The sequence below is a fragment of the Poecilia formosa genome, unplaced genomic scaffold, assembly GCF_000485575.1.
Source record: "Poecilia formosa unplaced genomic scaffold, Poecilia_formosa-5.1.2 Scaffold677, whole genome shotgun sequence".
Classification (NCBI taxonomy): Eukaryota; Metazoa; Chordata; class Actinopteri; order Cyprinodontiformes; family Poeciliidae; genus Poecilia; species Poecilia formosa.
The window spans coordinates 202,388-225,408 of NW_006800616.1; the positions used below are offsets into that span (position 1 = coordinate 202,388).

At 41.0% G+C, this 23,021-nt stretch overlaps 1 protein-coding gene across 4 annotated transcripts; it reads right to left on the reverse strand.

The window, feature by feature from the left end:
- Positions 1–68: 68 nt before the first annotated feature.
- On the reverse strand, positions 69–22,247 carry pxk (PX domain containing serine/threonine kinase). 4 transcript variants are annotated; one of them, XM_016666193.1, is made up of 20 exons: positions 21,985–22,247; positions 17,880–17,930; positions 17,462–17,509; positions 14,387–14,573; positions 14,188–14,265; positions 12,896–12,969; positions 12,356–12,430; positions 11,228–11,332; positions 10,228–10,329; positions 9,979–10,140; positions 9,113–9,230; positions 8,958–9,036; positions 8,165–8,213; positions 8,011–8,088; positions 6,573–6,659; positions 6,409–6,472; positions 5,950–6,009; positions 5,751–5,777; positions 5,106–5,134; positions 773–879 (listed from the first exon to the last, which is right to left on the reverse strand). In XM_016666193.1, exons 1-19 carry the CDS (start codon positions 22,087–22,089, stop codon positions 5,118–5,120), a joined length of 1,566 nt encoding a protein of 521 aa, XP_016521679.1. In that variant the 5' UTR covers positions 22,090–22,247; the 3' UTR covers positions 773–879; positions 5,106–5,117. The 4 variants fall into 4 exon arrangements, with proteins under 4 accessions (XP_007542369.1, XP_016521679.1, XP_016521681.1 ...); XM_016666195.1 differs by lacking the exon at positions 5,751–5,777; XM_007542307.2 differs by lacking the exons at positions 5,106–5,134; positions 5,751–5,777 and having other exon boundaries at positions 69–879.
- Positions 22,248–23,021: the final 774 nt, after the last annotated feature.

Here is a 23,021-nt window from a genome sequence, read left to right on the forward strand (position 1 = left end):
GCTGAGGGTTAACTACGCCTGACAGACACTGATGAGGGTTAACTATGCCTGGCAGACACAGCTGAGGGTTAACTTCAGAGCAGATAGGCTGTATGGAGGGAGAATGTTGTGTACGGTTGATTGTTTCCGTCGTTTTAGTCCAGCATCGGCTGGAAGACATCCACATGTCTGAATTTGGACATTCAACACATAAAATATTCACTTTATTTCTCCTAAAGTCACAACTTCATTAATAAATTAATACTATAAGATTGTGGACCTTTTGTTGTAAATTATAGAAAACATTTGGGAGGAATTTACTCCTTTCGGTTTTAATGCGCAAAAAAAAACAAAAAAAAAACAAAAAAAAAACTGAGTGGATTTGAAATGGAGAATCTGCAGATTTCTGGACGTTTTTTTGATCGCTACTTTACTCTGGTTTGCTGAAAGAAAAGTCCCAACAGCATCCAGAGGTCTCGCTGTTTTAAAAACAAAAAAACGCCAAAGATCGACGGCTGCTGGAGATTGTGCAGTTCTAACCCGTTTCTTCGCAGCCACAGACTAAAACTGTTAAAAGGCAGCAGAAGCAGGAAGAGATGAAAGGAACTTGGACTGGTTTTCTCTCTTAGTGATTGTTTTCACATCTCTGGGACGGAGCGAGCACAGTGCGGACGGCCGGTTGCCGCGACAACGCTTCGGGTCAGAACCGCGGCGTGCTGCGGTCCGCGGTGTCGGCCTTCTTCAGCTTGCCTTTGCTGAAGGTCTGGATGGAGCTGAGCAGCGCGGCCCGACCCGGAGGAGGAGGAGGAGAGGAGGAAGAGTCCGGCGCTGTGGGTGGGGGCGGAGCCAGAGGAGGAGCTGGAGGAGGAGGAGCTGGAGGAGGAGGAGGAGGAGTCGACCCTGGAGCGACAGAGAGGAAGGAGCGTTAGAGAGGAGCTGCTGCTGGTTTCACTGGGAGCTGCTGCTGGTTTCACTGGGAGCTGCTGTCACTAAGAGTCTGGTTCTGGATTCGGGTTGCACCAGATGGACCTTTAGGACCTGATGGGACCGGAAACATTTCCTGACTTTAGCTCCTGATCTTCAACCATTTTCTACAGATCTAACTCATTACCTGGTTCTTCTCTACGTTTCCCTTCTGATATTTTCTGCCGGGCCGCCATTAGCCGGACCAACGTTTGGTACCAACATTTGGTGCCTATGCTTGGTACCAGTGTTTGGTGCAAGCAGGTCTTACCAACGCTTAGCACTAGTGCTTGGTGCCAAAGTTTGGTACAAATGTTTGGTGGTGGTGACTGGTACCAACATTTAGAGCCAACAATCGGTGCCGATGATTGGTGCCAATATTTGGTACCGGCAATTGGTGCCAGGGTTCAGCATAAACGTTTGGTGCCAGCGTTTGGTACCATGTTTGATAATGCCATTTGGTGCCTGTATTTGGTTCTGGCAATTGTTTCCAACATCTGGTATCAACATTTGTTGCTTGCGATTTGTGCCAGTGTTCAGTACCAGCTTCTGGTGCCCGAGTTTGGTACCAGCGTTTGGCAACCATATTGTTCTGAGTGGCGCCCAGACAATTTAGCCTGATAGTGAGGTTAATGGAGTATTAATTAAAACAGCCACCAGTCACTTTGCTGGTGATGATGCATCCATCTAGGACAGGAAGCAACTATGAAGCTTCGTTTTTATCTTTGTCGTCATTCGAAGGTCTAAAACTAAAGTCTGGACGTTGGATCCCTTCCAGCCGCATGGGAACCAAAGCTTTTAAAACGTCAACACTGAACTGAGGGTAAAAACATCCCTCAGGATTGTAGAGGTGGAGAACCTCATTTAGTTTATGGATGAATAATGAAGAGAAATGGGAACAAGATGCTAAATATCTTATTCATTTTCATTCAGCTACATATTTTTCAGAAAACATACTAGGCCTGTTGCAATAATCAGTAAATCATATGATAAATTAAAACAAGCTCAATATATCATTTGCATGATTCATTGTTGAAAACTGGATGATAAAGTCTCCAGTCTGGTGTTTTGGTCTCAACAAGCTCATTTTTTAAGGATAATTTTGTTTACAGAGACTCCATAATTAATTTTATTTGTTGTTCCTTTTTTATTTACTCAATTTGGATATTTAAAACATCTTCCAGTTCCAGTGCTGAATGTTCACTAGAATTTAAAGTTTATTGGTCTTTGATAATGTGGTCTTGAATTATCATTATATTACTTGATAATGGTTTCAAATCAACAATGTTATTATTTATCACAATAATTTCTGGGACAATTTATCGTCCAGCAAAACATGTTGTTGTGACAGGCTGGCCTATTATCACTCTCTTCTGTTATTTTAGGTTGTGAAATCTAACTTGATGTGACGATATGGAAGAAATCTCTTTGCTAAAATGAAAGCATTTTCTTGATAATTCAAAGTCCAACTGAGGAAGTTTTCCAGGTTGATTTTTTCTGGAAGCAGCTCCCAGAGACCATCAGCAGGACTGAACTCGATCCACCATCAGCTCAGTGCAACATTTAAATCCAGATTTCAATGTTGCCTCAGACTGAACCAGAGAATCGGTCTTCAGTCTGGACACTGTCAAGTTTTCTGAAGCGTCTCTAGGAAGTTTGGACCGCAGGAGCGAACCGGGCTTTTGCTTTAAAGAGCTGCTGCTCTCGCTGTGAGTTTTAGTCGTTTTACGGTCTCACAGCGGGGGAAAAGCCAGCGCCCGAACTCAAAAAAGCAAAACGTGAAGCTAATAGCAGCCAGCGGCTAGCAGGTTTGACATCTCAGTGAAGCTGGCCCTCCACCTTCTTCAAGTCCAACAAAACTGGTGTCAATCAGCTTGACTACATTTGTGCTGCTTTTGCTTTGAAGATATTAATGAAAGTTTAAAAGTCAAAGGGTCAACCAGTCCCCTGGCATTACCCACATGTAACAAAATTGGTGTCAAATGTTTGCAGAAAAACATTTCTGTGGCACTTTATTTGAAAGGATGTGAAAAAAGACTGAAATGGACAGTCGTAACATGAAGGGGTTTTCATGAATGTTTACGAATGCTGTCATTCTGTAAATAATAACACTTTTAATGCAAAGTCAACGCTGTTAATTATCGGCTGATCGGCCGATGCTTTCATGTGAAGCCGATCTTCTCTTATCTACTTTGGCAAAGGTCTAAAAATCTGCCGGCTCAACTGACGCTTTTAATACAAGTTTTAATGAAACTTTGCATTAAAATGTCGTTATTTACCAATTCACACTTCATGGCAACAGCCACAAACATCCATGAAGACTCCTTCATGTTTATGACTGTGGCATGTCGGTTTCTTGCACACCCCTTTCAAATAAAGTGTTACCAAATTTTCATTTGTGTCGCTATCCTTTTAAAGGTATTAAAAACAAGTTTCCAGAGGTCATCAGAGGTCAACTCCCTAACCCCAGCTCACATCTAAAAATTAAACAAATTTGGTGTCGATCAACTCAGCTATATTTTTATATTGATGATGACCACTGGAAATGTTTATCTTTAATATGATAGCGGCAAAAACAAAAAATTTAGTTGCATAAATGTTTGACACCATTGCTATTATATTTGAAGAAGGTGGAGGCTCCACCTTCAGCCAGCAGATGGGCGGCGCCGGGCCTGGAGAAACTCGTGCTCATCTCTCGGAAAGCAGCAGAAACTTTCTCCAGGACGAATCATCATTAAAAGGATGCCTCAACAAAAAACAAAAACAAAAGATGGGTGCAGCCAGGAACCTCTGAACATCTCCTGAAACACTGTCGAAAGAATGAAACTGAGTTTTTAGATACAACTGACTGACGCTGCCTTTCACCGAACGTTCAGACGTTCAAGCATCTCTCTAAAAATAACTTTTTAACTTCTAGTTCACATAAAAATACTCTGATCATTAACTGTGGGAACCACTAACTCAAAACGTAGCTGCGCTAACCCCTAAAGTGCAGATCATAAACATTAGTCTGGCTAACGCGCTACAGTAACACGGTATTTAGCGGAAGCTAATGCTAAAGCTCTAATGTCAATTTAAATTATATTTGGCCTTAAAAGACTACGAACCTCCTCAACAATTTGACATATTTACATATTCTACACCACCTGTAGATCCTGTATTTATGTTATTATGTTGTTCTCTACTGTCCATGATTTATTTTGTTCCAGTATGACATAAAGTTATTGGGGGGGTGGAAAGAAAAGTGAGAAGAGGAAACAGAACTGCTTCATAAACGCCTTCAAAATAAGACCGTGAATATGAACCACTGACTACTTGAAGAATCAACAATTCTTCAGCACAGATGTCAAATTTTATTCAGCTGAAAGTTAAAACAGGAGAGTAAATTAGCATTTTAAAGTTTAACTGGAAAAATTAATTTAGGGGAAGCTAACTGCGCTAAACACCTCAAAGTCAGCAAAACGCTAGATGAAAAATGAATGTGCTCACCACTGCTAATTAAAATGCTGCCTAAATGACATCTTTGAGATAAAAATGTTTAAAATGCAGATATCTGGTTTGAAAAAGAACAAACTTGTGTTTTCTGTCATGTCTGATGATAAAAAATCATAAACGTTTCTGCTATTAAGGCTTAAAATCAACTTAAGGTCCAAGTATGTAGAGGCTCTGCAGACCTGATTCACACAGTTGCTCAGTTTTATTCTCTCTGACAGTTTAAAGATGTAGAAAACTGCATCCAAAACATATAAAAAAACATCTGAATAAATATTAGTTTCAGCACAAAAAAAAAAAAGAGCGAATGCAAAATAATTCAGAGCTAATAGAGCAAATAAATTGAAGTTCAACAGGTTTCCTAATGGGAAAGGTCTAAAAAAGTTCCTGTGACTCCACACAGACACCCATGCAGAGACGGATCACAATCTGCAACGGGAACAGGAGGAAGGAAGCTGGATGCCATTGGAGATTGTGAGGTTTTTAAAAGCGTACGCCCTGATGGGAGCAATTGCCGCCGAATTGTTGTGTGCACTGTTCGAGCGCAGCCATCATTTTCAACTTCAGGCGCCAACATATTAGATATCTGCTGTTAGATCAGGGCGTACGACGGCTTTAAAAACCGACAGACGTCCATCATCAACAACAACATTTGGTTTATTTTACTTTACCCAAAGACACGGTCAGAATGGAGCATGCTCTATGGTGGAGGAGAGAGAGGGAAAAGATGGCCGTTATCGGGTCATCGGACCATTCAGCATCGAGATTTAACCACCAGGAAGTGGAGGAAGACCTTGCTTCTTTCCAAGCAGCCAGGATTTCTAGAAACATCTCAGTTATTCTCTGGATCCAGCGGCTGGAAAAAAGTATTCACACCTTCGTCTTGTTACAATAAACAATAAATCAATCGATCGCGTGATAAGTTAAAGCGCTCAATAATTTCAATTTCCATTAGCCTGATTTATCGTTCTTCTCTTTTTACCAACAATTGGATGACAAAAGTCTTCAGTGTGATGTTTTGGTGTCGACTAAAACTTTTTTGAAGGACAATTTTGCTTACAGACACTTCATAATTCATTCTATTTGTTGTTTTGTTTATTTATTTTGGATATTTAAAATGTCTTCCAGTGTTAAATATTCCTTAGAATTTAAAGTTTATATTTAATAGAAAATGGTGCAGGATTCACTCAGGTTAATCCGAGCCATAAAACTCCATCGGTACTGAAGTATTTGGAAAATGTTGCTGGGTGTGAATACTTTTGCAGGACGCCTCATGTTTGGCTGCTTAGAGAGAATGTTCATCTAAAAAAACACACCAGAGGAGGACACCTGCCTGGAGACGTCTTGGTGGGACAGGAGACAGACAGACAAGTCCAGTTAGACTACATAATCACACATGCAGGGTTTCAAAACCGAACACACACGTTGCTACTGATCTGAGCTGCAGCACAGCCTCCACCAGCGGGGGGCGCTACAGCCTGTCCAACCCTTAAAGAGACAGAAAGACAAGTGTACCTGTAGCGGGAGGAGGGGTGGGGGAAGAAGGACAGGTGGGAGGTGAACTGGCTCCTGAACCTGGAGGAGACAGAATGACACAACCTGGGGTCATGACCTCTGGCCTCGAACGGGGAGGCAGTTCCTCAGGATACAGACACATTTAATGTTATTGACGTTTCAGTTTCATTTTATGTATACACATATTGTTTTACAAACTCCATGGCACCAATTTAGCTCAGTTCCTCTGGTTCTGTATCAGTTCGTCTGCTGCTCATAATTATTTGATGCTGATGTGTTAAAAGACGAAACAAAACCAAAGTAAAATATCATAAGATGATCAACATTCCTCATTTTGACACTGATTTTTGTTGTTCTTATATAAATTTTTTATTCTGGTAATACGACTAGTATTTTTTTGGCTGCTTCATTCCAGTAAATGTTGAGGAGAAGGAAGCGGTGTGTGAGGTCGTGACCTACCAGAGTTGTTGTTGTTTCGGACAGAGACGTCCTCTTCGTTCTCACACGTCGACTGTCTGCATTTCTGCAGGGACAAAAACGGCTTCAGAGACGTTTCTGCCCAGAATCGTCAGATAAACGCTGAACCTGAGCAGCAGGCGCTAAGCAGCTGCTCCGTGTCCGACCTTTCTCGCCAGGATCTTCCTCCTCTTCTTCTCCTCTTCGGAGCCGTAGTGAGACTGAGCTCGGGTCAGCCGCCGGTGCTGATGCAGCTGCAGAAAGACAGAACCACTCGGTCAATCAATCAAGCTACAGCTTTCAGCAACAAAACAGATCAAATTGCTTTACATCATAAAAACACAAAACTACAAAGTCACAGAATTAATGCAAAGTCAGCAACTGAAATATTACATTTTGTCATCGTTACACATCAGATTATTGATTAATGTTTCATTTATTACGTTTCAGAAGCAGCTCTAAACAGCTGGATTTTAGATTTAAAGAAACTCAGTGTTTCGGCTGTGTTGCAGTTTTCTGGAAGTTTGTTCCAGATTTATGATGCATAGAAGCTGAATGCTGCTTCTCCATGTTTGTTTTTGGTTCTGGGGATGCAGAGCAGAACAGGAACCAGAACCAGAACCAGAACATGAGAGATCTGGAAGGTCGATACAACAGCAGCAGATCTTTAATGTATTGTGCTGCGAAGCCATTCAGTGACTTATAAACCAACAACAGGTTTTTAATGTCCATTCTTTGAGCTACAGGGGGCCAGTGAAGGACTTCAGAACTGGGTGATGTGATCCGTCTTCCTGGTTTTGCTCAGAATGCCAGCAGCAGCTGGAGGATTGATTTTTGTAGGCAGAGCTGTTGCAATAATCCAGGAGTCACCAACTCCAGTCCTCCAGGGCTACCGTCCTGCAACTTTTAGATGCGTCTCTGCTCAAACACACCTGGATCAAATAAACTGCTCGTTTCCAGCCTATTGCAGAGAGGAATGAATACTGGTGAAGAAATTCAGACATTTTGGAGCAAAAGTGAATCTAAAAGTTGCAGGATGGTAGCCCTTGAGGACTGGAGTTGGTGGCCCCTGCAATCGGTGCGACTTAAGATAGAAGCATGGATGAGTTCATCCTGGAAATGTTCTGCAGGTGATAGAAGCCTGATTTTGTAACTGTCTTTATGTGATTCTGACGGTTCAGACCCAAATTTTAGCCCGAACCCCAAGTTCCAACCGGTAAAAACGCAACCGGGGGGTGAATCCAAAACAGGGGTGGACACCTCCAGGCCTCGAGGGCCGGTCTCCTACAACTTTTAGATGCGTCTCTACTTCAACACACCTGAGTCAAATAATGAGATCGTTAGCAGGACTCTGGAGAACTTGACTGCACTTTGGAGGTGATTCAGCTGTTGGATTCAAGTGTGTTGAACCAGGGACACATAAGAGTTGCAGGACACCAGCCCCCAGAGGACCAGGATTGCCCACCCCTGCTCTAGATCATTCCTCTTTAGGTCCAAAGATAACAACTTCAGTTTTGTTTCTGTAATAACTCAGGTTATCCAGAAAACTGCTAACCACGTCTGCAAAGCGAAAGCTGCGCGGCGACCAAACCCAGCAGAACCCACCATCCTCTGCTCTTCATGCAGCCGCTTCTCCAAACTTCCCTTTGCCGACTTCAGCGCCTCCTTCAGGCGGCTGGGAACCTGACGGAGGACAGACCCGGTCAGGTTTCTGATCATTTCTGAGCTACGATGCTTTTAGCTCTCCTCCCACTCTCACCTTAATCTGTAGTTTTTCTGAATGTTTGAGCTTAACGTCACTGAAGAGCCTGAAAGACACAAAACAAAAGTAAATTGATAACTAATCTTTTAAAAAGCCTGAGCTGCTGATTCCAGTTTTGGCCAATACCTGTTTTTTTTTTGTTTTTTTTGCCTGAAATGTTGCTAAATATACCAATAAAGTCCCTGAGTGGCAACAGTGGAACGACCATTTACTGTAAACATGCAGAGAAGACCGGGTCGGCCGGTCTGTCAGTCAAACCTCTCACTGCAGAGGTTGATTTTTAGACCTTTGCTGAGGTACAAAAGGTTGATAAGATCAGCTTCACATTTCAGTATCAGCGGATCACAAATCTCCTAAAATTAAGGAAATTGGTGCTGATAAATTGGTAAATATGAATGACTCTGGTGTCCTCCCTCTCCAGTTTCCTCCATGTCTACTGTCTCTTTAAAAGGGTGGATATTTATGCAAACATTTAACCTATAAACTGTTGGTTAACTTTCTCCTGGGCTTCCTGTGATCCACACCAAACAGCACAGTGACGACTGGCTATCCTTTAACTAGGCCAACTGACTGGTAAGAAGCTTGAAGACTCCTGTCATGCTGATTAGTGGACACAGTTTAGTTTGACAATTTCCTACAGTCAAATTAATCTTTTTATTTTGTCATCTCCTTTATTTTTATTTGACAGGATTCATTTAATTGTCTTCATTTTCCTGTAAGCCTGAACAACTGAGAATGAAACCAAACATTTCTTGTTGCACTTGGATGTCTGCAGCAGATCTGGACTCACGGAGTCTGGATGAGCGCCGGCACCGTCGGCATGCCGCTCTTGCAGGCGTCTGTGGACAGGATGGACTGCAGAACCGACACTGAACACAGACATGGAGTCAGACATGATGTGGAGCTGTTAGGACGTTTGATCCAGGTTAAAGTGGCGATACAGACCGACGGCGGAGTGGGGGGCGGACGGGAACTGGTCCACCGGGACGCTGTCCGGCGGCCGGCCGTACGTCATCTCGTACAGTAAATGCCCGAAGCAGAACACATCGATGCTTTCTGTAGTCTGAAGGTGGAAACAGAAGGCGGTTTTGTGATCTGATCACAGCTTCATGCCCCCAAAATAAGCTTCAGAAATCTGCTGCTGTTTGTAGTTTTATTTTCGCTTCCTGTAAATAGTCTGTTTTTATTACTCAAATACACAGTTTTCATTGTTTTAATGGTATTTTTAATAACTTCACAATATTTTATGTTGTAATTTAACCTAACACTGCTGCATGTCATCCTAATTCTCTAATTATTATGTTTTTTATTTTTGTGTAAATCTATATCAGTCTTTCTCAAACTGTGGTCTGCAGGTGCTGCATGTTATTTGCTGTGAAGTGAGCTCAAAGTGTGACACGGACAGTTGGCTGCCCAGAGAACTGTGATTAAAAATAATAAGTGGCTAAAGAACGGGTCACTCAAAAAAAAAAAAAAAGAGTTAAACATAACGGTGGAAAGAAAACAACGGCAGGAATATTTGGAGGAATTCATGTCTGCAGGAATATTTTTCATTTTCTGAGTGAGTTGCAGAACTTTTGTTTTCAGGACACTAGCAGGCTATCGACACGCAGATCTAGGTCTGCCTGGCTGCACTGCTGCGGCTGTGCTCAGTGCGATATGATGGTGAGCTGTGAGCAGGGCTGCGGCCCGCGCTGACTAACTGCATCTTAACGCCAAAAATAAACAGAACGTTTAACGGGAACAGAAGTGGCCCACGGACGGAGCCTTGAGGGACCCCACAGGTGAGCGTGAAGGTCATTCTCACGTACATTGATCTTCCTCAGCTGCGTGAAGGCTGGCCTCAGGACAGAGGGAACTCCCAGCATGCCGTTCTCCACATCCACCAGCCGACACACGCCGTCGTCCACCATGACGTTGGAGGCGTGCAGATGGCCGAAGAACAGGCCGCTGTCGTGGAGCAGCTTCAGGCTCTGAACACAAACAGACAGACAGACAGACACATGGCTGCAGTGGCGGGCCGGCGTTTCGGGTCGGATGCATGCAGGCGTCATGTTTACCTCCAGGATCTGACGGCCGAACAGCTTGATCTGCTCCAGCTCCAGGCCCTGGCTCTTCTTGGGGTTGCAGTACTTCTTCAGGTGACTCTCTCTGGGTTTCACCTGGACACATCCAGATGTAGAGGAAGACTTATTTCAGGTTCATGTGGAGAGAAAACATCTGGATCACATCCATCTCTAACGCTTCAACCAGCCAGGATCCTATTCTACTCTGGGAGTCCGTCCTGAAAGCCACACAGTTGCTCCACAGGAAGCTCTAAAAGTGTCCGCAGTAGTTCCAGAAACCTGCCATGTTTCATGCTGAGCAGTGGACGAGGCATTAAATTTTACCAGAAAATAACGGAGGAGAGGAAAACAGAAAAATCCCACTGTATTTTCATCTTATGACCTGTTCTTTATTTGGATTTAGCAGTTTATTTTCATCAATATGGAACTGGAGATCGCTTCCATAGCAGGAAGTGGACTACAGAGCAGGGATTTCTGGGTAAATGCAACCAAAACAAAAACGCTAGAGGGAGAAATGAGAGAAATGAACAGTACAACTTGAACAGGTTCAGATTGAACAGGTTCAGATTCGCATTGAACAGATTCACGTTGAACAGGTTCAGATTGAACAGGTTCATATTCACATTGAACAGATTCATGTTGAACAGGTTCAGATTCACATTGAACAGATTCATGTTGAACAGGTTCAGATTCACGTTGAACAGGTGCAGATTGAACAGGTTCAATAGGCAGTTTGGCCTCCAGAGTCCAGGCCCGAACCCCCAAAGAGTCACTGGAGGGTCTGGACCTTAAAGGTCCAACTTTCTCCACAGCAACCTGGAGAAACCGTAAACCGACTCTGGGTGGAAATAAATGTTTCGACGTTACAGAAATGTTTCGAACTGATCCAACAGAGAAAGTGTGTTTGAAAAAGCAGCTAAAGGAGGTCCGGCCAAATGTCAGAGAGGTACCGGTTCTGTTTCAGAGGCGGCGCATGCAGCTGGAGGCCCGTTACCTTGCAGATCTGGTCCCTGAGGGAGCCTCTTTCACTGAAGGGCCGGATGAGCAGAGCCGAAGACTCGCTGGTGCTGGAGAACAGCAGCGGACTCAGATACGCCATCTGGAAAAGAACCAACCATGATTACCGTCTGGGCTGCTCAGAGTCACGGCCTTACCCAGAACCAACAGGACCAGAACCAGGAGGATGGAGGTCCAGACTGAAGTCTACACTGTCAGTGATCATATGGGTCATCTGCCGGTTCTGGTTCTGGTCCACTGGGTTCATGGAGATCCTGGTTTCATTTTCCACCAGGACTTGGTACTGACCCACATCAACCATTAAACGTTTGTGCCGCCATCATTTTAAAGATGTTAATAAATGTTTCCAGAGGTCATGAAAGGTCAACCAGCCCCCTCTTCATCTTCAGACCAGAGAAAATTTGTGTCAATAAACTCAGCTGTGCCTGTGGAAAAATACATTTTTGTTTCTGCTGCTTTTGCTTTGAAGACATTAATGAAAGCTTAAAGGTCAAAGGGTCAACCAGACCCCCAACAGAACCCAAATTAAACGAAACGTTTGACGGAATTGGTGTCAAAACTTTGCAAACGTTTGACACTAATTTCGTTTGAAAAACAAAATTGAACAAACAAAATCAGCACCAACAACAATTTTTGCTGCAGTTGATGGACCAAACTTTTGTTTTTGAAGAGGGTAGGGGGTTGACCTTTCATGACCTCTGGAAACATTTATTAATACCTTTAAACTGAAAAGAAAAAATTTGTTGCACAAACATTTGACACCAATTTTGTTAGATTTGAAGAACATGGGGGTTAACTACACTCCAAACAGAAATCGGGTCAGGATGAGTTCTGACCCGATTCGCTGCTGTGCTTATTAGCAGGACTCTGATGACTCTGCAGTTTCTGTGCTTACAGACGCAGTAAAAAAAAAGCAAAAGTAGGGAAACACTTCTCGCACCGCGGCTCATTCATCGACCCATTCTGTCAGAGGAAACGTCAGAAACAGTCGCAACGCAGCAGTTTTCACCATTTCCACATCAAATCCCTGATAACAGGAACTGGAGAACTGCAGAGTGAAAACAACTGAACAATGTCAAAGCAGATCAGAGAGCAGGGAGCTTACAGACGGGTTGGAGAGCAGCTTTAGGGCAGACTGCAGGTCTTTGTCTGAGAGGAACTTATCAGGACCCAGATCCACCTGCAGGCACAAAAACAGGCGGTCAAACAGAAAACCTGCTGCTGTTCCTCTGGTCATTGATTTAAGGGATTAACTTGTCACTTTGTCCGGTTTCAGAAACAACGCAGGATAAAGCTGAACTGCGTTTGCAGGATTTAAGTCAAGAATGGACAGAAACATCAGACCCAACCAGTCAGGAACCAGGAACGGAGCCGGTTCTGTCCGATTCACCCTGAACTAATCAGTACAGCGACTTTCAGCCAAGACACAAGGAGGAAATCCTCCAGTTAAAGGAAAAATGAGAGATTTTAAAGTTTCATAGAAGGTTTTACAGCGTTTGAGGGACAAATAAAAACAGGGATCAGCCTGATTGAATCCTGCTGCTGTTCGAAGCAACGCTCTACTGAGCCACATGCTTCAGGAGTCCTCCTTTGTCACAGGTCAGAGTTCAAAGGGAACACCCGAAGAGTCGGGCGTCCTGCTTACCCAGCTCAGCAGGAAGCGCTCTTTGGGCTGCTCCTTATTTTTGACCAGGAAATATTTCTTCCTTATTCTCCATCCTGAAAAATTACAAAACAGATTTTAAAATCTTCCAGAATTAATTCAGTGTATTTAGTTAATATACCACCAACATTTGACCAAAAAAAGCAGATAATTAATTTTAAAACGCAGTTTTCCATGATTAAAGGCATTTTGAGTCACATTGGCTAAATCAGGAAGCAAAGGATGACGATGTGGCCCCTGTAATGGCACGAGTTCAGAAGATCGAATCTGTCGCTCTTCTGTAAAATTAACAACTACAATTTCCCAAAAATACAAAGTCGCTCATCTGTTCCTCTGCACTGTTTTTATTTTTCATATGTAAAATAGTCTGTTGTCTTTATAACGCACATAACATTGTTTTAAAATAAGGTCATCCTACTTAAATAAGGTCATCCTACTTGCACCCGAGTAAGACGTTTCTAATAACTGCACAGTATTTTTATGTTGTTTTTGTCTCCTTGTTGTAAAGTAAATAATTCTTAATGCTTTTTAATACATTTTTATTTATTTAACATGTTTTAATTTTTGTGTGCAGCTGTTACAGCTGAATTTCCCCAGGGTGGGAGAACAAAGGACATATTTTTATTCTCTAAACAGTTTCTGAACTCTAATCGGAGTGCTTGTGTCAGCGCCAGAGTTCATCAATCAAAATAAGAGAACATGTTTTCCAACGTTTTCCAGTTTCTCTGTGCTTTCTCTTATAGATGAGGTGATCATTTTAAATACAGCTGGACGATTTGGCTGAAAAACTTGTCATGATCTAAGAATTTAACATCAGTCGATATCGATGATTATTGATTACGTTTTTTTTATTTTAAATATTTGAAATGCTGCCAAACTGATGGCGTGACATTTCCCATTTTAGCCACAGTTTTCACTTCACAATGTTTATTTTTAAGCAATTTGAAGCAACAGAGTCCAAATCTGAAACTGCTGATGCATAATTTACTCAACAGGTTGTTGCTAGGTAACCAAAGAGTGAGTGAGTTGCTCGGTAACCAAAGAGTGAGTGAGTTGCTAGGTAACCAAAGAGGGAGAGAGTTAGTAGATTCCACTAGCTTTGCTTAGCTGAACAGCTACAATGTTTATCAGGAGGACAGAAAACAAGATCCTCTCTGGTTTGTCTTGTATAATAATTTCACTTTTAGCTGGCATAAAACTCATGACACCAATGCACTTCCTGGCGTGAGAGGTCAGAGTGCAGCAGCAGTTAGCGCCATCAAAGCGATGCTTACCCATGTCTTTGAGGGGCTCCTGGACCTCCCACTTTGGGTCTGACCTGAAGAACATGGAGACTTGCTGCAGAGCAATTTCTAAGAGGCAGAAAGAGACAGACTGCATCAGCTAGAGTCTACATTCACTTCAGGATGGGATTAAATATCTGAGGAAATTCAGTAGCTCCTTAACCCCAGAAAACAGCAACCAGAAGTTAACCTGTGTAGTTGGCAGAGTAGTTGTTGGGGTCGAGGAACTTCTTGACAAACAGGGAAGTGCAGATCAGGGGATGCTGGGTAATGGAGTCCAGGTAGGCCTGCAGTCCCCTCTGCCGCTCTGCTATGAACTCTCTGTCCATGTTTCCGATCAGCTTCTTTGGAGGAAGCGGCAGACTGATTCCACACACCTGAAAGCAGGAAGTCATTCAGATCTGGAAACAAACACCCAGAGGTTTTCCTTCTTCCACAAGCTTTTTACTGAGATTTAAAGCTGCAGTATTTAACTTTTCTAAAAAAAAAATGTTTTTAACATATCGGTTAAAACTGTCACCATGTTGTGACTTGCAATGACACAATCTGTGAAAATATAGATCTCCTCCATCTTCTCCCTGAGCTGATATGCCCATTTGAAGAAATTCAGGTCTTTGACCAAAATCAACCAATCAGAGCCAGGAGGCGGGTCTTAGCGCTGTCAGTCAAGTCATGAACACACTACAGGTGGAGAAACAACTTATAGTCAAAGGAAAACCGTTTATCTGCCATCATTGGTGGCTATGCTAACTTAGCATAGCCTGAGCTATTTAGCATAGTGACAGTTTCAACAAATATGTAAAAGAATATATATTTTATAGAAATTACATCCTGCAGCTTGAACAAACACAGATCCCAAGACAAGCCGGTGCCACTCGGTGCTGGATGAAGACACCAGTTCAAAGTTGGGGCGATAACTCAGAACAGGAAATGAGCAGAAACACTGCCAGCTTCCTGTGATTGTGACCAAAAGACGGGACAAAGGTGGAGAGAAATGCTACAGAACTGGTCCAGTCCGAGTGTCTTACAGGACCCAGTTCCAGTTCATCCCCAGGTCTCTGTGTGTCTGGTTTTACTCCAACAAATAAGGGTTAAAAATCAGATAACTTAGACTTTGAAGTCTGTAGATTCAAAATATCCCTTTAGTATAAAATAATATGCCTGATGTAAGCAGACCAGGCCAGATACCAGGGTACGACTCGGTTCTCCTAAGGTTTGGCTGCAAATCGCTACACTAAAACCTTTCCTGCATTTACAAGTCAGTAAGAAATATCTCCAATTTCAAACAAACACCGCTTATATAAAAAAATGTAAATACAGTAACCAGATTATAGGGCTGAACAATATGGCTGAAAAACATATCAGTCGATATCAATAATTATTTATCTTTTTTGTTTCAAATTTCTGACATTTTGCCAAACTGGAAGTATTTCAGTTTGGTTAGACATGACCTTTTCTCATTAATCTACAGTTTTTATTTCACGCAGTTGTTGTTTACTTTTAAGCAGCTAAGAGGCACGGTGGCAAAACCTGAAACTGCTGCTGCGCAGTTACTCAATAAGCTATTGCTAGGTAACCAAAAAGCTAGTTGATCCCACCAACGTAGCTTAGCTAGCCAGGAGAGGTTTAGCGGCTAAAGTCTTTCTTCTGCCTACATCTCCCAGAATGCTGTGCGGTTCTGGATCAGAGTTCAGTGAACATATTGAATATTCTATCAGATGTGTCATCTATTGATATTCATCACACATCTATTGCAATATCTATTATTGATTTATTGTTCAGCTCCAGATTAATAAATATTATTTTAGCAGCAGCAGCACTTAATAGGGAGCAGATATAAGTTTATACTCTTTTCTTCTCCTTTTCATTCATCATTTCTTATAGTTATATGAACTATTTATATTTATCTTTAAGTGAATGAATTTAAAAAATGACATGAACGCTTTTCTGGTTGAAATAAAAGCAGTAAGATAAGATTAGCTTTATTTGTTTACCTTACGTCACAAAAAAGGAAGCAAAATGAAAGATTATTTTATATACCAATAAGTTCACTAAATAAAGCAGGTTTATACTTACCTACCCTTTCATAGACAGCAGTCTACACAAATGAAAGATATCTAAACACATCACATATATACATCTACAAACCAGCATAAGATTTTATAATTTTACAATTTAAGGCTCTTAAAAAAACTCACCAAAAAGCACATAATTTGAGATTATTAAATGTATTCCCTAGTTTCACACCAATAAGTGAAGCATCTAGATTTCATTGTAATTTTCTGGTTCTGCACTTTGATTAAAAACATAATCTCAGAGCTAATATTTACCGGTTGGTGATTCTGCATATTCCTGAGCCGCAGCACAAATCAATCAACTTTAAAAAAATATGTCAAAGTTCAGATTTGGACGGATAAAACAGCAGAACTCAGACTCTGTTTAGCAGGATCAAGCAGGGGGTCCGAATGTCGCAATCAGCCGTCTATCAGCGACGCAGATTAGCCAAGACGAAGCTGTGGGAAAACCCAGACCAACGGACCTGGGAAGTTGCAGCTCAGGTTACTGCATGCTGTTCTTCTTCTTCCACGCGGCCATTTTACCACAAAACACTTCCTAGTGATTCATCAGGATTCGTTATTACACTGAGTCCTTGAAAACACACATTATGTTCAAATCAGGGTTAAAATAGTTTTGGGTTTGTTATTATAGTTTAGTTTCACTTTTTGTTTGTCTAATTTAGTTAGTTTTAGTCAGATTTTAGAGTGTGTTTGCTAGTTTTTATTAGTTAAATATTGTTTAGTTTTAGTTTAGATTTTATTGGTTATAGTAGTAGTTTTAGTTTTTCATACTTTGGTTAAGTTTTAGGTACATAATTTAAAAAGGTGTAAGTATTGTATTGTGACTATGTCTACATTGTTTGGGTGATAAATACTCAACAAAATAAACCATTTTGAAAAAAACAATTCTTAAACTATTATTGAACAACAAACTGACTTGGGTGGTTTTTGCTGTGGCCATTTTGGGGATTATCGCCAAGAGGAGAATGGAGAGCTAGCTCCAGCTAGTTAGCATAGCCTGAACTAGCCTGGGCTGGTTAGCATAGCTGTCATGACATGACAGTTCAATCACTATACAAAAAATATATTTCTTTATAAAAGTTACATAACCCAACCCATTAACCCAACAAACAGAATTAGAAACTCATAGCAGTTTATTAATGTTTCATCGCTAATGTAGCGTTTGTTTCTGTTAGCATGAAACTCACCATCAGGCTGCTGTTCAGGATGTCAAAGTCGCTGTAGCGGCGAATAACCTACAGAAAACACATTCTGTCAGCTTCAACTGACTTTTTCTCATCCCTTTCTTTTCTTAAAAATAAATTACAAATGACAGAAAATATTTTTCTGTTTCCATCATAACCTCAGAGACTCAACCTGAATTTAAAGGCTGTACATATGGACAAGCTGTGAAACAAGATGGCTGCCTTGGCATAACTCTAAACCACAGTGGTTGGAAAAAAATCCAGATTTTCCAAAAATGAACAAGAAATTTTAATAATCAATAAAATCAATTGTTTTAAGTACAAAACATTAACCTCTGTTTGGTCAAACAAACCTTGAAAAATAGATACTTTAATTATTAAAATATTTCCAGACAACCATGGCTATATCTGGTGTGTTTACCTGCCAGCTGTTGTCTGAAGACACGCCCCTCTGGACTCTGATGATGTACTCCTGAGAGACAAAGAAGACGTCAGGATTTCCTTTATTCAGTTCCAGTTCAACGTGCTAGCATCTTCCACTAGTTTAAAGTATTTATAATGAGCTGCTGTGATTGGTTGAACATAAACATTTAAACGTCATGACAAACAGAAAATATTTGGCATGTTTTATCATCCTTCATCATTTCAGAGGCAAAAAACATTTCATGAAAATATAATCAAATGAAAAAGCTTTCAGAGAAAGTACACCTTATAAATTAAAAACTATTTTACTCGTTATAAAAGTTGTAAATATGTGTAGTTGGGAGGAAATAGAAAAAAGGTAAAATAAAGAAATGCATCAAAACCTAAATTAGGTTATACTAATTCAGCTATGAGAGGAATAATCATAGCTGCGGTTATTCCTATTGCAATTTTTTTCCTTCCACGAATATGAAACATCAAAATATTTCAATTTCCTGAGAAGCTGAATTTTTGTTTTCATTCTCTTTAAGCCAGAATCATCAAAGTTATGAGAAATATTTCACTCTGTGTTACTAGAGAATATATGAGTTTCACTTGCTAAAAATGAATAAATATTTAACGTTTTAACTATGCGAAGGCATCTAATCTCAAAATATTAGTTAAATCAAGAATATGGTTTAGTTGATTTCGTTCATAATGACATTATTCTATCTTTTTTTATGTTAATCAATATTTATTATAAATTCACAACCTTTTAATAGTTTTTCAGGATTTGGTTCAACTTTAAATCTGCTGCTGGCTAGACTGTTTCAGACTTTAAGGCAATGATAACTCATTCCTAACGGTTGAACTGAATTTTGAATTGATTAATTTATTTCAAACTTTCCATCAAGAGAAAAATCGAAACAAAATAAATCTACATTTTCCTAAGTTTAATTGCAGCACCCTATTACCAACCTACATACACAATTAAAAGCAAATGCACCACTTATTTGGTTACTGTGTGACCGAAAGGGGGGATGAAAAAGTTGAACTCATTTAATCATAATAGTTTACAACATAATAATATTCTGATTTCTTGTTTCCCTCTACATTAAAAGGACTTCCTATGTAAACAATACATGGGGAACATAGCTGGAAGCAGCTGCTCTGAGGCTCAACAGTCAGGCTTCTGTCGTAATGTTCTGGTCATTAGAATTACAGTAAAAGCGCTGACATCACTTCCTGTGAAGCTGCAGATTTACTGGAACAGACGAGCAGAACAGCACTGAGGTCGCCGCTGATTGGAAACCAGTTTAATGTTGGCTTCTACTGCTAGTTGAAGGACAATTTATCAATTTATCATGTCCACCAACCCAGCAGCTTTTACGTTTGGTACCTCCAGGCTCATCAGTAAAAAGGTTTCACATCAAGTCTAAGTCCATCCCCAGAGTCAGAATCTGTGCTGAACCAGTTGTCCTCCATCAGGGCCTCAGATAACAGCTTCATCCAGCCAACTTCATTTAAAAACACCAGTACAAACCAGTACTAACTGGTTTGATAACAAACCAACATTCTTATTGAAAAACCTGGTTCAACAGTTGAATGGCTTCCTAACAATGACCAGCTGCTTTTTGTCATTCTGTTGGACCTCAGCGCAGTTTTTACACTGCTGGTCATGACTGAAACAACTGGAGAGCTGAGGAGGACTCTCCGGTTCACAACTCAGTTGGTTCCAGTCTGACATAAAGAACAGGGATTTCTTTGTTTGTTTACTTTGTTTCAATGAGTAAATTTTCACTGATGCAGAGAGTAATCACATACGGGGTACCACAAGGTCCTATCCTAGGAACTTGCTATTTAATATCTGTATTTTCCCACTAGCTCAGATTATAACAGGAAATAAGATTAATTACTATAACTGATGATATACAGCTCTACATTATGATGTCACCATGTGACTCAGAACCATCCGATCACTGAATACATGCTTAGATCAGATAAAAACAGATAAACTTTCTCCACCTGAACAGAAAGAAACAGAACTGAAGTTATTATCTTTGGACTAAAAGAGGAGTGATATAGAGTCAATGCACAGCTTCAGTTATTACAGCAGGAAACTAGAGACAGTTATAAAGTTGGCCTTCTACCTCCTGAAGAACATTTACAAGATTAAAGGACTAATGTTTCAGCAAGATCTAGAGAAACTCATCCACATTTTAACCTTTAGTTGTATTTATTACTGCAGTAGTGTCTTCACATGACTGAATAAAAAAGTCCTCCAGCTGCAGCTGATCCAGAACGCTGCTGCTGGCGTTCTGACTAAAACCAGGAAGGTCGAGCACATCACCCAGTTCTAAAGTCCTTCCACTGAGAGAAGAGACTTTAAATACTGTTGGTAGTTTACAAATCATTGAACGGCTCAGTACCACAATATTTTAAAGATCTGCCTTATTACCCTTCCAGATCTCTCAGGTCTTCTGGTTCTGCTCTGCATCCCCAGAACCAGAACCATACCTGGAGAAGCAGCATTCAGCTTCTATCCACCACAAACATGGAACAAACTTCTAGAAAACTGCAAAACAGCTGAAACAATGAGTTCTTTTAAATCACAACTAAAAACCCAGCTGCTTAGAACTGCTTCCTAAACATTTTAAATTAAACCTTAATCAATATATTTGATGTTTAACTGTGTGTTCTATAACTTAGATTTTTTTTTGTATTTTTATGATGTAAAGCACTTTGAACTGCCTTGTTGCTGTAATGTGCTGTACAAATAAACTTGATTGATTGATTGATTGATTAAACATTGAACAACAGAGAAATAATTCAACATTTAGTGCTGGTCCATCGCCACACTTCCATATGGAGTGGATTTCCACTCCTTTTCTCTCCTAGATAAGCTACTCCCTAAAGAGGGCACTCTTCTGTGACGTCATTTCCTTTCCCTTATGTGTGTAAGTATGTGCGTGCAGGTGCACGTGTGTGTGCGCATGTGAGCATGCAGCAGCTAGGAGAGATGCTGGTGGATCATTTCCAAATTAAACGTGTTTTATTGTGTGTTGCTGAAGTAGTCTGGTGTTTTACTGAACAGAGCTGAACATTCAGTGTCAGGGTAAACCTTTAATGCTGACAGCATCTGCAGAGAACCGGCGGAAACAGAGCCACCCCAAGGCACATGAGCCCCCACACAACCCCCAAGAGAACCAAATTAGAATTATGCTTTTTTTAAAATAACACTGAGTAATACAAAACTAAATGCTACTACACAATATTTTTTATACATTTTTATAGTCGGTACACAAATAATAGGCTAAACTCTTATTGTTGTTGGCTGATATCTGTGTTGGAGAAATATAAGATATTAAACTTCTTAACTTGTTTACTGTAAATTCAGTGTTTTTCTGTAAATGTTACGTTCCAATAGTTAAAATAAAACGACACACTTAAATATCACCCTGCATCTCAAAATCCAATTTTTATTTATTTTTTTGTTGCTAAATGGGCCCTCAAATGAAAATATGCATCGGGCCCCAAAAAGGCTTTGACCAGCTCTGGATTGAAATTAAAGACAGGAATAGTCTTTGCAGATTTCACTGGTAGAAAGGTCCAGTAACGATGATCATACCGAGGAGAGAGCAGAGGTTCTGATTCTTTTATGGAGGGCTGGCCTGACATCGGCATGCTGAGCCAACTCAGCTGATCCCCGCCAGAGTGTCAACAACGCACAGCACCTTAGGCCTATTATCGGACACGGGGTCCCGTCCTGTTTCGTTCTCCTTCATCTCCAGAGCAAATCAGCAGGAAAGTATCTAGGAAGTTGCCCAGTCAGACCGTCCGAAAATATTGTCCAAGAGTATATCTGGTGGTTCTAATGAAGTTCTGACGACTGTAATTACGCTTTAAAGTTGTAAACTGGGTTTTTACAGCTGCGTTTAATCTTGAGGTCAGTTTGAGATCAAATCGCTCGGTTACAGACACATAGTGGAGTCCGATAGTTGACCCAGCAACCACTCCTCTCTTGAGAAGTTCTTCAGATTTGTAGAAACACAGAAGCGGGGCCCCAGATGCGTCTCTGACCGACGCCAAACGCTGCTGGCGGGCCAGTCCAGGTAAGCACTCACCGTGTGGGACTGAAGGTTCTGGCTGGCTTCGATCAACGCCGTCAGCGGCAACGTGTCGTCCAGCAACACCCTGCCGGGGGTCGGGGACTTCTCCAGGAGAGACATCCCGGATGGATAACAGTGGAAGCGGGAACCAAAGCGTTTGTCTGTCGGTGACACCGAGGCGGAACTCCGCTGAGCGCCGGAGGAGTTCCAACAGCCAGCTATCAGTTAGCCAAACTGTTAGCCACCAGAAGTCAATGCTGTGGCACAGCGACAGCGCCACCTGTTGGTCTGGAGGAAAAGTATCAATAACAGTCTTCTTTTTCCTCCTTCTCCTTCAGATTTATTGGCGATTGGCAAAAAAAACGTTAAGTGTGCATTACTGCCACCAACCGGTAAGGAGTGTGGACAGCATGACAAGAAAAAAACCCTTTTATGTCCTATTAAACAACTTGAACTGCTTCAAAAAATCAAATATAGCCTGCTATCCTCTGCTTCCTGAATCTTTTGCAATAAATCAACAATGTCAAATTTCATTTTCATATTACTAGGGTTCGTAATTAATTTTTTTCTCTGAATCCGGTAATTCCTACAATACAAAATAGCATGCTCTATTGTCTTGTCTTCCACATAATCACATTGCCCTGTGTGATGTTTCCCTATCAAAATTAATGAACTACTGAGTCCAGTATGTCCAATTTTGTAGGTGAAAATAATGATCTTTTATCTCCTGTTTATTTTTGTTCTCATTTCCACAATTCTCTTTTGGATTTTATAAAACCACCGTCCTTTCGTTTCTTCTACCCATAACATTTTCATTTTTTGTTTAATTATACCCTTTATTTCTGTTATAATAAAACTAACGATATCTATCCATCGCGGACTGGTACTCTCTATAGCCATCGTACCTGCCGTTTCATAGCCCTTAACCCCTTGATGTGCTGCGTGGTCCAATTAATGCTGAAGTCAGCGCTTCATCTCCCTTACTGGCCAATTCAAATCTAAGGTGTTACGAACGTCAACACATATAAAAGGCCAAAAAATTAAATATTATG